The sequence below is a fragment of the Liolophura sinensis genome, chromosome 10, assembly GCF_032854445.1.
Source record: "Liolophura sinensis isolate JHLJ2023 chromosome 10, CUHK_Ljap_v2, whole genome shotgun sequence".
Taxonomy (NCBI): Eukaryota; Metazoa; Mollusca; class Polyplacophora; order Chitonida; family Chitonidae; genus Liolophura; species Liolophura sinensis.
In genome coordinates this window covers 16559821-16575520 of record NC_088304.1, presented here as the reverse complement: position 1 = coordinate 16575520, position 15700 = coordinate 16559821, and the positions used below count along the sequence as shown (strand labels likewise).

At 39.4% G+C, this 15700-nt stretch overlaps 1 protein-coding gene across 1 annotated transcript in view; it reads right to left on the bottom strand.

Moving 5' to 3' along the window:
* The window catches only part of LOC135477252 (ATPase MORC2-like), a 61268-nt gene that overhangs the window by 35646 nt on the left and 9922 nt on the right, over positions 1-15700 (bottom strand). Inside the window, exons 5-11 of the mRNA XM_064757437.1 lie at positions 14289-14357; positions 13362-13452; positions 11729-11837; positions 11058-11132; positions 10146-10363; positions 2266-2511; positions 1521-1566 (exon numbers count right to left, since the gene is read on the bottom strand). Of these exons, the coding sequence (XP_064613507.1) occupies positions 1521-1566; positions 2266-2511; positions 10146-10363; positions 11058-11132; positions 11729-11837; positions 13362-13452; positions 14289-14357 (854 nt within the window). The remainder of the gene's footprint in view (positions 1-1520; positions 1567-2265; positions 2512-10145; positions 10364-11057; positions 11133-11728; positions 11838-13361; positions 13453-14288; positions 14358-15700) is intronic.

Here is a 15700-nt window from a genome sequence, read left to right as displayed (position 1 = left end):
GCCAAAGAGTCTCCAATAAAACAATTACGACTTTCTTAAATACATGACACTGAACATTAAAATAAATAATTTTGAAGTCTGAAGCCAGCACAAGCCTTGTCTATAATTGTCTGTGTTGTACATGTAGCTAACTCCCATACCATATTTCCATGCCTAAAACCAACTGACTTACTTTGTTTTCCTATCTGCTATTTGTTTGCGTATTTGAGCTTCTTTCCGATATTCAGCTGCCAATGTTTGAGCTTCCTCAACTCGGCCTGCGAAGAAATCCCCCGTCACAAAATATATAAATACAGCACGCTCAGCCACTGCAGAGAATTAATACATTTGTAAGCGACTAAGTGTACTTGTGTGCAAATACACAGCCTGCATAAGACACATATGAAAGAAAACAAAAGAAGACATACTTCACAGAGGTATGGATTCATTAACAACATGGGCAAATGTATGGCAAGAGATGCCATACGCAGATACACATAATTTTCCACACCTAACGTGAGTTCTAGAATCCTATATGCTAAACTTAGACACCATTCACACTGTAGTCCACTAAAGATTATGCACGTATCAGTCTCTCATATGTGGTTGGTTGGCTGGTGGCTTGGGTACACAGCAGTATCTCAGCTAATATCTAACAGAAGCCAGTGAACTACAGTGAGAGGTAACCACACACAGCCTGTCCACACTCCTCGGAAAGCATTGCTGACACAGGCTTACCCACTTGAAGCCAGGGGAATACAGCGAGAGCTAGATTCTAGACTTGATCATTGATGAAAGGCTACAGCATTCGTCTGGCGAGCCCGTTAGACAACTTGGCCACAGAGGGTGTTGTGTTAGCCTCAAATTCTACATGCATGCCATATCATACCCAAGATACATGTATATTCTACTGCATGGGCAAGTGCAGACAACTTTATTAGTGAGGTACAATTAAACCGATAGGAAAATAACAAAGTGAAAGCTTTCGAACACCAGAATACTGACAAGACCGGAAAGGCCTTAATTCATCCTTTTTGCGTTTGTATTTCTATGTTTTGCATGTTTTCAACATATTTTCAAGTAAAAGCGTTAGCAGTAACTAATAAAATATACTGTCTGCAATACGTGGATTAGTTATGAAAATGCAATATTGTTGACAAATTAAACTGATTTTGTCGTAAAATTTCCTCGCAAATAGAAGTTATTATTATCCAACACAACTAAGAATAACTGGCACTCAGTTATAAACATGTTTTCAAGTAAAAGCGTTAGCAGTAATTAATAAGTTATACTGTCTGCAATACAACATGGGATTAGTCATGAAAACGCAATATTATTGACAAATAAACTGATTTTGTAGTAAAAATTCCTCGCAAATAGGTTATTGTTATCTAATACAACTAAGAATAAGTGGCACCCAGCTGACACATTCTATATAGAGCCTTAGAAGCCAAAGCATAAGAACTCGTGCCAGCATGATTCATTAAGCCTCTCTCGAAAGCAATATGTCCCCCGGGCAGCCACGCCGAAAGTTTACATACCCTCTGTTCTCTTGACATGGACGACCCGTAACGACCTTCTAAATTCCTGGAAACGTAAACCCATACAAGGCATTGGTAAACAATCACTTGTGCAAAAATTCTTGACTTCAGAAATCCCAAAAAAAATTACCCTAATTCTTCAACTTTTTCAACTGTTTTCTGCAACCAATATTCTGAAACATTCTGAGAGAACTATGGGGTATACAGAAATAATTTGAACAGTTTTATGGAGTTTGCATCTTTAGTGACAGAAACAGATCATTTTTAGAAAATTATCATAATTGTATGCATACATTCCACTGGGAAAAAAGCACTTTAGTGGTGGAAAAGGTTGAAGATTTATGGGAAATTATTTTCTTGCTTCTCCTAACTTCAGTTTTTGAAGTACTTGAACCAAAAAGCTCAGCACAAAGGTAAATGCACTCAGTACACATGCTTTTGAAACAGCATATTCGCACACATATATTTGATCATGCTCTAAATAAATGAGTGGGAAGGTCTGGCAGCAACCTGCGGATGGTCGTGGGTTTCCCCTGGGCACTGCCCAGTTTCCACCCACCATAATGCTGGCCATCGTCGTATAAGTGAAATATTCTTGAGTACGGCATAAAACACCAATCAAATAAATAAATAAATAAACAAATCTAAATAAATGATAATCTTGTATTCATTGCATGTACTCTGAAAATTGAAGGAAGCTTTTCACGCTGCTAGCTTGCTCCAAGTACATGTATCCACAACTCACTTTGCTTTACTTTCCGCTTCCCTTGCTTTATTTTCTGCAGCTTTAGCTTCATCTTCTGCCTTCTTAGCTTCATTTTCAGCTCTTGACCGGAAACGATTTGAGGAGTATTTGTATTGTCGGCACTTATGGAGACAACTAGCCAACCTCTTAGTCCTCACTTTCTTCCCCTGTATGTACACCTTCATTCTGGGCTCCATATACAAAATGGCTGCGTAGGCGCGGAACGACCGTCGCTCAGGCATCATTCTGAGTGGACACAAAAATTTTTTTTAGGATAAGTTGAAAGTTGAAAACACTGAGCAGATAATCAGACAGATTTTTCAATTGTAGGAGACATCATGAATATTAATGAACTTAAAGCCCAGTGATAAATTTCAGGTCAACAACAAAAAGAAAAAAAAATAAGAAAAGGAGATCAAATAACAATTATAAGGGTTATTTTCTTATATATGATATTTTAGTAATAAGCTCTGAGAGTCATTATAATGACACCACGAATACATAAATGATATGGATTTACACCAGAGAAGCAATACATGAATTCCAACCATACTGCTGAGAGAGAACATCTATATAAGTACTATAAAGAATAATAATAAGGGATACACTCATGTGTCAGTTTGTGCATGCACACGTATATAAAGCTGAACAGAACATTTTCTACCTCAATATTAGCCTTTCGAAGAGTGTTCAGCCTGTGTTGTGTTCAGGAGACTTTTAGACATGTAGCCTTTCTGACAGAGTTCAGTCTGCACAGTGTCAGGAGACTTTAGGACATGTAGCCTTTCAGGCAGTGTTCAGCCTGCACAGTGTCCAGGAGACTTTTGCACATGTAGCCTTTCTGACAGTGTTCAGTCTGCACAGTGTCAGGAGACTTTAGGACATGTAGCCTTTCAGGCAGTGTTCAGCCTGCACAGTGTCCAGGAGATTTTTGGACAAGTAGCCTTTCTGACAGTGTGCAGCCTGCACAGTGTCCAGGAGACTTTTGCACATGTAGCCTATCTGACAGTGTTCAGCCTGCACAATGTCCAGGAGACTTTTGGACATGTAGCCTTTCAGGCAGTGTTCAGGAGACTTTTGGACATGTAGCATTTCGAACAGTGTCCAGGAGACTTTGGGACATGTAGCCTATCTGACAGTGTTCGGTCTGCACAGTGTCCAGGAGATTTTTGGACATGTAGCCTTTTGAACAGTGTTCAGCCTGTGTTGTGTTTAGGAGACTTTTGGACATGTAGCCTTTCTGACAGAGTTCAGTGTGTCCAGTGTCTAGGAGACTTTTGGACATGTAGCCATTCGAACAGTGTTCAGCTTGCACAGTGTCCAGGAGACTTTGGGACAGATAGCCTGTTTGACAGTGTGCAGCCTGCACAGTGTCCAGGAGACTTTTGCACATGTAGCCTATCTGACAGTGTTCAGCCTGCACAATGTCCAGGAGACTTTTGGACATGTAGCCTTTCAGGCAGTGTTCAGGAGACTTTTGGACATGTAGCATTTCGAACAGTGTCCAGGAGACTTTGGGACATGTAGCCTATCTGACAGTGTTCGGTCTGCACAGTGTCCAGGAGATTTTTGGACATGTAGCCTTTTGAACAGTGTTCAGCCTGTGTTGTGTTTAGGAGACTTTTGGACATGTAGCCTTTCTGACAGAGTTCAGTGTGTCCAGTGTCTAGGAGACTTTTGGACATGTAGCCATTCGAACAGTGTTCAGCTTGCACAGTGTCCAGGAGACTTTGGGACAGATAGCCTGTTTGACACTGTTCAACCTGCACAGTGTCCAGGAGACTTTTGGACATGTAGCCTATCTGATACTGTTCAGCTTGCAAGGTGTCCAGGAGACTTTGGGACATGTAGCCTATCTGACAGTGTTCAGTCTGCACAGTGTCCAGGAGACTTTTGGACATGTAGCCTTTCGAACAGTGTTCAGCCTGCACAGTGTCCAGGAGACTTTGGGACATGTAGCCTGTCTGACAGTGTTCAACCTGCACAGTGTCCAGGAGACTTTTGGACATGTAGCCTATCTGACAGTGTTCAGCCTGCACAGTGTCCAGGAGACTTTTGGACATGTAGCCTGTCTGACAGAGTTCAGTCTGTCCAGTGTCCAGGAGACTTTTGGACATGTAGCCTTTCGAACAGTATTCAGCCTGCACAGTGTCCAGGAGACTTTTAGACATGTAACCTTTCTGACACTGTTCAGCCTGCACAGTGTCCAAGAGACCTTGGGACATGTAGCCTGTCTGACAGAGTTCAGTCTGTCCAGTGTCTAAGAGACTTTTTGGACATGTAGCCTATCTGACAGTGTTCAGCCTATGTAATGTCCTGGAGATTCTGGACACCCTGGAGTTAGCAAAGTTAGCATGACAGGCAAAAATATGAGAATCATCATACTACATGTACTGTGCAAAATTGGCTAAAATACAAAATGCAAAGGTGAATGGGTAGATATGTACATATATCAGCTAGTTAAGATCATAAAAAGCATAAAGCGATGGGGACAATTTCCACATGAGAAGAAAAGCAGCAACGGAAATAAAAGGAAGGATAATATGCAGAAAAGAGAGCTGCTATTATTAAAGTTAAACAAAGTAAACAACGTTGTGAAGATCAAAGAGATTTTCCTGCAGTAATGGCTACAACATAAACATAGATGAGTGACAATACTTTTTAAATGAAGCCAGATTTTGTCTGTCTTTCTTCATTTATGAGACACAAAAGGACTAAATTTTCTTTCCCACCAGGTGGCTCACATCTTCATTCAAAATGAACAGTGTTTCTACAGAGGAGCCCTGGGCACATTCTAGTCACACACCGGTTACTCACTTTAAATAGCCTGGCAAAATCACATCAGTCTACAACAGCTGACATGCATGATAATTTGTGACTACAAGCTCCTGAAAAAACAGCCTAAGGCTGAAATGATGGGCAAACATTGCATGGGGAAACACTGCATGTGGAAACTGTTGGTGAGAACTTTATTCAAGATCAAGTCTTTTACGTGAAATCAGAATGCAATGAAGTATTGCATTATTGGGATCTACTTTCAGTGGGAATCCATTTCATGTCAAATCTCCCATTCTACAGGAATCCAAGCAGATTCCCATAAAGTCACAAATATCCATTTCAAAATAATTTCCAGTACCTAACTACATGTACATGTACCTTACTTACACTGGGCAAGTGCACACGAGAGTTTCACATCATTAATGTTATTATTATCCCCCAAAAATTTGTTAACTATTGTAAGCATCGGAAACCTTCACTTGGGGGCTTCGTGGTACTAGGTTTATATTAGACTGGCAAAAGGCCTGCAATGTTCCATGGAGTCTACACAACAAAGGTAGAATGTAGTATGCATAACGACCATACTCAGGTTTACCTGGTTGCCTAATGATGCTGTATTAATGTCAGGATGTCCCAGAACAAATGAAGGTCACTCGCCATAAGCCCCTCACTTACATGCTGATACCACTTACAAACAACCATGGCATGAAGAGCATTTCCCACCTAAACGTCTACGCCAAGCTATGCGATTTAAACGTATCATTCTCTATGTTACACTCCAGTGTTGGTGAACTATCTATTTTGCTTTAGGTTTGTAACTATACCGAAAAGAACAAAAGAGTGCATGACTTTGACCCACTTTTTGTCAGCAGGTTATGTTACCCATTCACAGATGACAGTTTTCACATGAAAATAACAATGTGTATACATTCTTTTGCTGCTTTGTCATGTGACACACCCCATGCAACGTCAAAAAGGTGAGACCATTTTCTTCTAGAAGGGGTTATGAATGGCAAGGCTGAACAGGATAAAACTAGCATGAAAAACAGATTGTGGTATTTTGGTCAAGCAAGGTTTACTCGCCTGTTGACATCAGAAAGCACTCTGAAGAATGAAACAAAGGCACAAAATAAGCACTACTATGCACTTAGTTGAAACATTAACAACGGAAACATTAACAACATTAAATCTTGTGATGGTCTCAAATACTCTTGAATCGTTTCAAAATGTAAAACCTGCTCACACATCCACCATATATGAAATCACATACATAATATACTAAATCAGTCCTTTAAAAGAGAACAAAACTTAAAAACATGAGACCATAGGCTGAAAAGAGCATGTTTTCTTCTATCGGGTGGTACCTGCTGCATATTTTTTTACGATTTTCCATCGTCATACATATAAAGCCTGAATATGGCAAAGCTGCCATAAATCGCTGAGTCCATCGCGTCCTCCATCTTTACAGCTCTGTAATTTATTCTGGGAGTGTGTTGCCTCTCAGCCAATGAGAGTGGTTAAAACTGCCGGCTTGTTTGTGTAAACTCGGAAACTACATCCAACATTCCAGTTTCCCGATTGTCAAGCGGAAAACGAACTGTACTGTTGGTGTTGGCGCAGACTTTATTTATAATTTATCACCTTGAGGTACATATTAGAATTTTTTTATGGCATGCACCTGCGAGGAAATGCATACTCTTTTCAATGGTATTTGACTGATATTGAAATTTTCTTCTCCTTTAAACATCACATAAAGAACAGTATGACATATTTTGCAAGCTTTAGACCATTAGATACAGTAGAGCTCAGGCTAAAAGTCAATTGTTCACAGTTCGTATCGCGCTCTGAGATACTCAATAACGCTCCACTGGGGCATGACAAACTCTCTACTGGGCTGTACTGCGGACACCTGCTGTGATGCACAGGATTGTCATCCGAAGGTGTGAATATAGTTCCATCTACAGACATAGGCCTATCCTAGTTAGCAAGCGAAGGTGCAGTCCCCATGTTTCAGCTATCTGAACATATACTAGCCTTAAAAAGTAGAAACCTAATCTTGCTATGTATAACCTACCTCTGCACAACAAAATCAGTTCATCAGCTTTATTAAGGGAGTAAATATGCAATCAAATTCTCTGACTGGTGTGGACAGTCAACACATTTTTGACATACATTTATATTATGCCACATAGAGCCATGCCACAGGTATTTCATTCAAAGCGGACAAATCTTCGCATAAATTTCACAAACCAACGCGACTTTCCTGTGAATAAAGCATGTGCAATAGCGTGCGCTTCCCACCTAGGACCTCGCCCCAGCACTGGCAGACAGCACTCTCATGCTCATGTCTTACCGTTTGTCACGTTTGTATAAAGGTGACGTCAAAATAACATCATGTATTCATATCAGGGCAAGTATCGTGTAAGCCTCATCTAACTTTTCCTGTATCATCTTTTTATTTTTTATCACTTCTGTACATGAAATGCATACTGTAATACGGCATTGCTTTTGTTGTACAGAGTGTCAGCGTCAAAGTGTCAATATCGTTTTCTAAATCACTGAGTGGCAGATAATTTTTCACTGGAAAGTGACTCGCACAACAATGAAAACCTTCTAAGGAAGAAAGGAAAGACATTTGTCCATATGTTAACTTGTTATGGGAAATGAAGAATGCTCTAGTTTTAGCATTCGTAGTGATCACTTACAAATCTCGCTTGGATTCACTTGAAAATCACTACTTAAAAGATGATTGCCACTTTGGGATCCAAAATACACACATCAGATATTTTATTTCAGTTTCATGTATTGTGTTAGTCTTTCAAAAATCTTTTAAGTCATTCTAACAAAGAACTATATTTTCCGTCGTCAACTTCCCACAGCTAGCGCATAGGCCTACCAATGCTCAGTCACGTGTGTGCGACCAGTCACAGTGGACGGATCACTGTCTCTGCAGGTGACTGTGTGTCTACAAGCCCTCTATTAAGTCTCTACAAACTCTCTACAAGACCTCTGGGATCGCGCTAATCTCCTGCCTGGTTTTGACTTTTAGCCTGAGCTGTTCTGTACGTTTACTTTCATATTTGATTTTATCAAGGCTTTAGACAACAATATACACATGTACATGTAAGGCAACATATCGATGACAGAAGCCGGAAACTTGCAAATTGACAATGATTACTGAGCCAAAGGTAATAATCAATACAACACAAAATAAGTGTTGTATTGATTGATACATCAGAGTGATACACAGACTGATACATTTAAATCTGTGAATCCAAGGCCAGAGGCCCAAGCCAGAAAAAGAGGGCTGATTGAAAGAAACATGCAATTCTGGATACTGTGAAAACTGAGTTTATCACACTACTGCAAACAGCTGACACTACAAAGTCCCCACGTCAACGAAAAGTGTACTCTATAAGAATTACCAGTGTCCGCTTTTAAAATAACAATCCCATTGTAATGCTTTCACAAGGAAGGGAAATACAGAGGCTGTATAACATTTATATGTATCTATTTACTTAGGACTGTCTATTTTTGATTTTTGAACTAATTAACTCATTAACACAAAGTCAGCAAATACATCAAATTCCATCAATCTTCTACAGCCCTCTTCTTTCGAATTCTTATTGTTAACCTTATTCATCTGAGTAATGTTTTATGTAATAAAAAAAAAAAAAATTCTTCATTATCTCACAGCCAAATCTCATTGAAAACGCTTCACACTGAAGAGAACGAGTCACAGGGGAGTAAGCAAAACATTTAATCATCTATGTCAATACACAATTGAAGCGTCCAAAAATCGAATCCAGACAAGGGAGATAATTTGTAATGGCTGGAATAAGCAGAAATCTGAACGTGACAGACAACAGAAATGTACAAAATGTACACAACAATTTCAGGTATCAAAACAGGTGTTGATTGAGATAAGCAGTTTAATAAAAACAATATAAATTATAAAACCAAAATTATTGTTTTTCTCGCAATGGAACATTATCCCATGTGAAGTGATTTACCGCACTAAGTGGTAAATTGAAAGGTTGATTGCAATATCTGCAAATCAAGAGTCTTTGAGAAAGGTGAACTTTAGACCTGGATGACAAGAGTATATCAAGATGTCTTCATTTTTTGCATGGAATAATGTCTTTTCAACAGAGAAACACCTTAATTCATAACCCCATGACAATATGTAATAAAACAAAGACGGCAGCGACACACTGTTACATCGCTGGATTGGTGACCAAAAATCTGTCACTCAAAATAAGCACAAAGGAGGATTCTAGCAAAGTCATCGTAGGTGACTCCAAAAGTTACTCCAATATACACATATTTCCATTTTTAATTACATAACAGCTGAACACGTTGGTATAGTAGTTCAACCAAATTTCCACTGCTCAGGGAGGCGATTTGAAAGAAACATAGCCTGTGGGGAGATTTGCAGTTTTGTTCTGCACTGACTAACTCTCCGCCATTCAGTGTTTTAGTAAACATATTGCAAACTAAATGCACCATATGGAAAGTGCCATATATTAGGAGAATTCATACTTCATATGTAAACATGTGTGCAACTTTTGAATCCCATCAATGGAACTTCACGCTTCAGAAAATAAAAATAAACAATTTGAACAATGGCAGTATCATATGTGAGGGGGCATTACTAGTATCCAACAAGCGTGAAGGGAAGCATGTCAGCTGAAATCAAATTTGTCCCTTGACACCCGCTCGAGCATGTGTCTTTGCTTACCCAGGTATGGTAGGGTTATGGTCTTTCAGTTTTTATTTATCATATTATGAATTTACATTGATACAAACTTCAATTTTACTGTCTTTCCCCATGAACATTTTGATATTGGTACCAAAAAAAATGGGGGACACCACACCATAAGTTAATTCAGATTCTGTGGTAAATTGATTGGCATAAATTTGAGGGACCACTGTACTACAACATTACAGACTGTCGGGCCATTAGACACTGCTGAATTGTGTGTAACAGACAAGGATTACAATGTTTAAACATAGCCACAGCGGACTGCTTGTCACGCAGTGACGAAATGTCAGGGATGCACATTGGAAACAAGCTATCCAGCTAAAAGACAATAAATTACCCTGTGTCGGAGTCGAAATCTGTCTGCGGATTGGCCAGCAGGATGTCGTGTGGTACGCTGTCCACGTCCAGCTCTGTCTCCCCCGTGTCCAGAAGCTTCAGGTTATAGGTGATCACTAATGTACCACAGTTACCCTCAATGGAGTCAAACTTGGCAAAGAACTCCTTTTCCGTCTTGAAGGGGGAGTATTTTAAGATGAGATTCATTTCTTGGTTATGCTGAGGTGGTAAAGAGAGAACTTTTTAAAGTAGATCATTAACTGTTTTGCCTAAGTTTTTAACTTGAATTTCATTATGTTAGAACTAGACAATACGTTACACATATGTAAGGAGAGAAAGCTTATGACATCAAATGATATTCAAGGAGAAATCCATTAGTCGGCATTTTAGAAGCTCTCTGACATAACAAATAAAATATGCATCAAACCATTAAGATCAGATCTCCATCACATTTCTTCCACTACTTATACCATTTCCATGCTTTATGAGGACTTCCATCACATTTTTTTCAGTACTTATACCATTTCCATGCTTCATGGGGACTTCCATCACAATTCTTCCAATACTTATACCACTTCCATGCTTTATGAGGACTTCCATCACAATTCTTCCAGTACTTATACCACTTCCATACTTTATGAGGACTTCCATCACAATTCTTCCAGTACTTATACCACTTCCATGCTTTACGAGGACTTCCATCACAATTCTTCCAGTACTTATACCACTTTCATGCTTTATGAGGACTTCCATCACAATTTTTCCACTACTTATACCATTTCCATGCTTTATGAGGACTTCCACCACAATTCTTCCAGTACTTATACCCCCTTTTTGCTTTTTGAGGACTTTTATCACGAAATAATTCGAATGACACACAAGAGTTATGAATGCAGACACACATTACTCCTACCTTTTCTATTTGATTAGCACCTTTGGCCAGAGGCCTGTTTGTTGCAGTTTCAAAAGAGGGAATTGGAACAATCACCTGTGATACAAAGACATTTCATTTTAATACAATTTATACAGATATTTGTAATTGTGGCAACGTGATGGCAAATAGATTTTATTTAACACTTTGCTGAAAACGCCAAAGACTGCGAAGATTTAACTGCTTCAAATGTAAAAGCTCAAAATGATGCACTTTAGCCAAAAAATTTCTTTAAAGCATTACTGGAAAAGAGTTAACTATAACATGGCTGAGTGAGTGCTTGGACTTTAACGTCATACTTAACAATTTTTCAGTCATATGACAATAAAGGAATCCTTAGAGTGCATGTAATGTGCTTCTTTGTTGCAGGACGGATTTCCAACGCCCTTTTATCTAGTGCTGGTTCACTCAGGCACCTTACTGAAGGCAGGCAAGCAAGCCGCCCCGCCCGAGCCATTATACTGATACGGGTCAATCAGTCGTTGCACTATCCCCTTCATGCTGTACGCTAAGCGAGGAAGTTACAACTTCCTCTTTTAAAGTCTTAGGTGTAACTCGACCCAGGACTGACTCTGGATCTACAGCTCAACTATAACATGAAGATAAATACGTATTAACATTATAACTAGTATACTCTGCACTAGACAATCTACCTCATCTATGTTCTCCTCCTCATGAAATGACCTTGAGAGAAACAAACAGGTCATGGTGGGACCTTTCTTTGTGAACAGCATCAAGTCATTACCTATCCTCATGGAGCCACTGGAAGAAAAATCAAAAAGACAACATTTTTATTTGTTTCTGAATTACTCATGCTTATTTGACTCAAACAAAACTGGTCAAGGTAAGACTGTGGATATTAATGGACAATGGCAATTACTTCCAAGTGTCATGATCTATGGCAATGTTTGACTGGTAACGCAATCTATCATGAGTGTGCCTCAGACAGAAAGGCCACAGGCTGCTACAGACCCTGTGATCACCTTTAAAAACACCTGCTCAGCCCTAACAAATAAGAAAAATAGCGACAGCGAAAAAAAAAATGGGAAGAAACCAATTTACCACGGCAAGTTGAGGTTTACCAAGGCACTATTAGAATCACCTACTTCATAAGGTTTATACTGATAGCAGGTGAATCTAACAAAGTCAGAAGTTATTTATTTATTTGATTGGTGTTTTACGCCGCACTCAAGAATATTTCACATCTTCAACGGTGACCAACGTTATGGTGAGATGAAATCGGTGCAAATCTCACGGTAAACCCACGACCATCTGCAGGTTGTTGACAGACCTTCCCTCATATGGCCAGAGAGAGTGAGCGAGTGAGTGCTTGGGGTTTAACGTCGTGCTCAACAATTTTTCAGTCATATGACGACGCAAGGGTGTATGTAATATGCCTCCTTGTAGCAGGACAGATTTCCACCGCTCTTTTATCTAGTGCTGCTTCACTGAGACGACTTACCAAAGGTAAGTAAGCCGCCCCGCCCGAGCCATTATACTGATACGGGTCAACCAGTCGTCACCAAGCGAGGAAGTTACAACTTCCTCTTTCAAAGTCTTAGGTGTGACTTGACCTAGGATTGATCCCAGATCTACCGCTCCCCAAGCGGACGCTCTACCAACTGTGCTATCCGGGCCCCGGCCAAAGAGAAAGCCAGCATGAGCTGGACTTGAACAAGTTTCAATCACAAGTTTATATACCTTTCTCCTATTGGTCTCACAATCTAGCTCTTGATTATTAATTGTTTGTATGAAAACATCCTTTATATTTGGTTAACAGGCTAGCGCTCTACACCCATACTGTTCGGCTAGACCAACACGGCAGGGTGGGGCTGTTACCTGCAGAGGCTCCCAGAACTGCCAGCTGCGCATGTCTGTTATCAAGTTCACAGCCAGCCGGTGGGTCACATGACCGCTAAGGGGATTTCATTGGTGGAAGACCATCATGGACAACAGTAATTCATTATTGGTGATTACATGAGATCGTGAGCAGAAGGGAAGCGAATCAGAATCAGAATTCAATTCCAGTACTGGACAGAAAATTTCCTGCACAAGTGGTTTTTTATACCTGAAGCATATTAGGGGTCACTTATCTTCCACCAACAGGGTACACTGTCTAAAAGTCTACACATTTACACGCGCAGACATTTGTCAGTCTTGGCACACTGCCAGACACTGATCAATCAGAATTTCAAGCGGTGTTCAATTTCCTAAGACCAATTTCCTAAGACCATACATCAGTTGTTTTGCTGTACATGAAAAATTCTGAACTGGCAAACTACTTACGATTTCAGCCCGTTTCCATACATGCCAATTTTCTGGGAGTCCTGGCCTCTCTTGGCAGACTTGCCGAAGGTTATGATGTCAGACGTCTCGTCTACGACAAAATACATTGACACATGACAAGCACATCTACAATCTAGATGTAACATTCGGATTTTGCTCCTACGGTATTAGGGCTATGAAACACTGTCCAGGAGAACTGGTTGATCTGCTGCTTTTAGAATTTTTTTCCAGATGAGTAAAATGGTTTTAAAACATCATATTCTACAGTGAACTAAAGGGTATCAGTGACATAAATCCATACCTTTTACTTGAAATAGTTTGTTTCAACATCCATTTAGCGAATGCATTCATAGATCTATATATATATATATGCATTTAGAATGATGAAATCTAGAAGTCAATGTGGGTTAAGTGGAAAAAGCCCTGATGTGATGCCACTGGTTACAATATGGTGAGAAAAAGCCACAGTCGAATCTAAAGTTTCCACTGCACTTTACCGCGTTGAAAAAGTCTAAATAAATAAGCTGAACTCTTTTTGTAGACAGTATTTAAGGATATTTCATCTGACATTTACTTCACATTAATGATTTTTTTTTTTTGCCTTTAAAGTTTTAGGTTACATGTATGTAAGCATTGGTACTCTGCAGGTGAAAAAGCAGTCATGCTCCAAAAACCCTTCGCAAAATCAGGTTATAACTGTGTGTATACATATATACACTATGTCAATGATAAACCCTCATTCTTCAACCTTTTCCACTGCCTCTGCAACAAATATTTTGAAATTTTTTAAATTTCAAACCCATTTTTAGTCATTTTCATAATAATTGTATGCATAAATTCCACTTTAAAAAGTGTTTTAGTGATTGAAGAGGTCGAAGATTTACATATATCCATGTATATAGTGAGCTACAAGGCTTGACTACTCACTTGGATCCATGCCCTCTCCATCGTCAAGGAAACACAAATAATAACCACCTCTGGTTTCTTTACAGGGCTCTGACAGAGAAGACAAACACAATGTGAGTTTAACACAAGTCTCTGTGCTTAATCATATAAAACTCATGAACAGATACATGTAACAGATGAGATATATTTATTTATTTACTTGATTGGTGTTTCACGCCGTACTCAAGAATATTTCAGAATATTTCTGCATGTTGCTGGCAGACCTTCTCACGTACGGCCGGAGAGGAAGCCGGCATGGGCTGGACTACAACTCACAGCGACCGCATTGGTGAGAGACTCCTGGGTCATTACGCTGCGCTAGCGCGTTAACCAACTGAGCCACAGAGGACCCGTAACAGATGATAAGATACATGTATCAAACTTACCACTCTTCTGAAGCGATACGAACTAAGGAATGCATCATGGTCCCAATAAAACCACCAACTTGCTAAGAAGGGAGTTTGAGATGAAACTTTTTTGTTCCCAAAGTTAAAAAAGTAGTACTACATAATAATACTTGTTAGGCAGTTTTTGCCGACAATGAATTTTCTAATTTCCTGTCTTGCTGTGTTCTGGAGGCGCAAATGACATCTTTCCTTCATGGACTTGTTATTTTCACAAACACTCATCGTTTTCGTTTTATAAATTCTAAATTTGACACTTTTTTCAGCACCTTTGTTAGAGTGATGTAATCAAAATGAATTACCTAGCATTTCTGACTGGTTATATGGTAAAACATGATATCTTTTAGCTCCAGCAATAAAAGAGTTTGAACTCAAACTCCCTTATTATACAGATATGTTAATTAAAATCAGACCAAACAGACATCAACAAGAGCAATGATCTAATACACTACATGGTGTAAATATTGTACAACCTGTACAGTGTGTGACCTGTGAAGGACTGAGTAATGGAAGGATCTTCACATCACTGACATAGCTAATAATACACTACATGGTGTAAATATTGTACAACCTGTACAGTGTGTGACCTGTGAAGGACTGAGTAATTGAAGCATATTCACACCACTGACATAAATAATACACCACATGGTGTAAATATTGTACAACCTGTACAGTGTGTGACCTGTGAAGGACTGAGTAATGGAAGGATCTTCACATCACTGACATAGCTAATAATACACTACATGGTGTAAATATTGTACAACCTGTACAGTGTGTGACCTGTGAAGGACTGAGTAATTGAAGCATATTCACACCACTGACATAAATAATACACCACATGGTGTAAATATTGTACAACCTGTAGAGTGTGTGACCTGTGAAGGACTGAGTAATTGAAGGATCTTCATATGACTGACACAGCTAATAATACACTACATGGTGTAAATATTGTACAACCTGTACAGTGTGTGACCTGTGAAGGACTGAGTA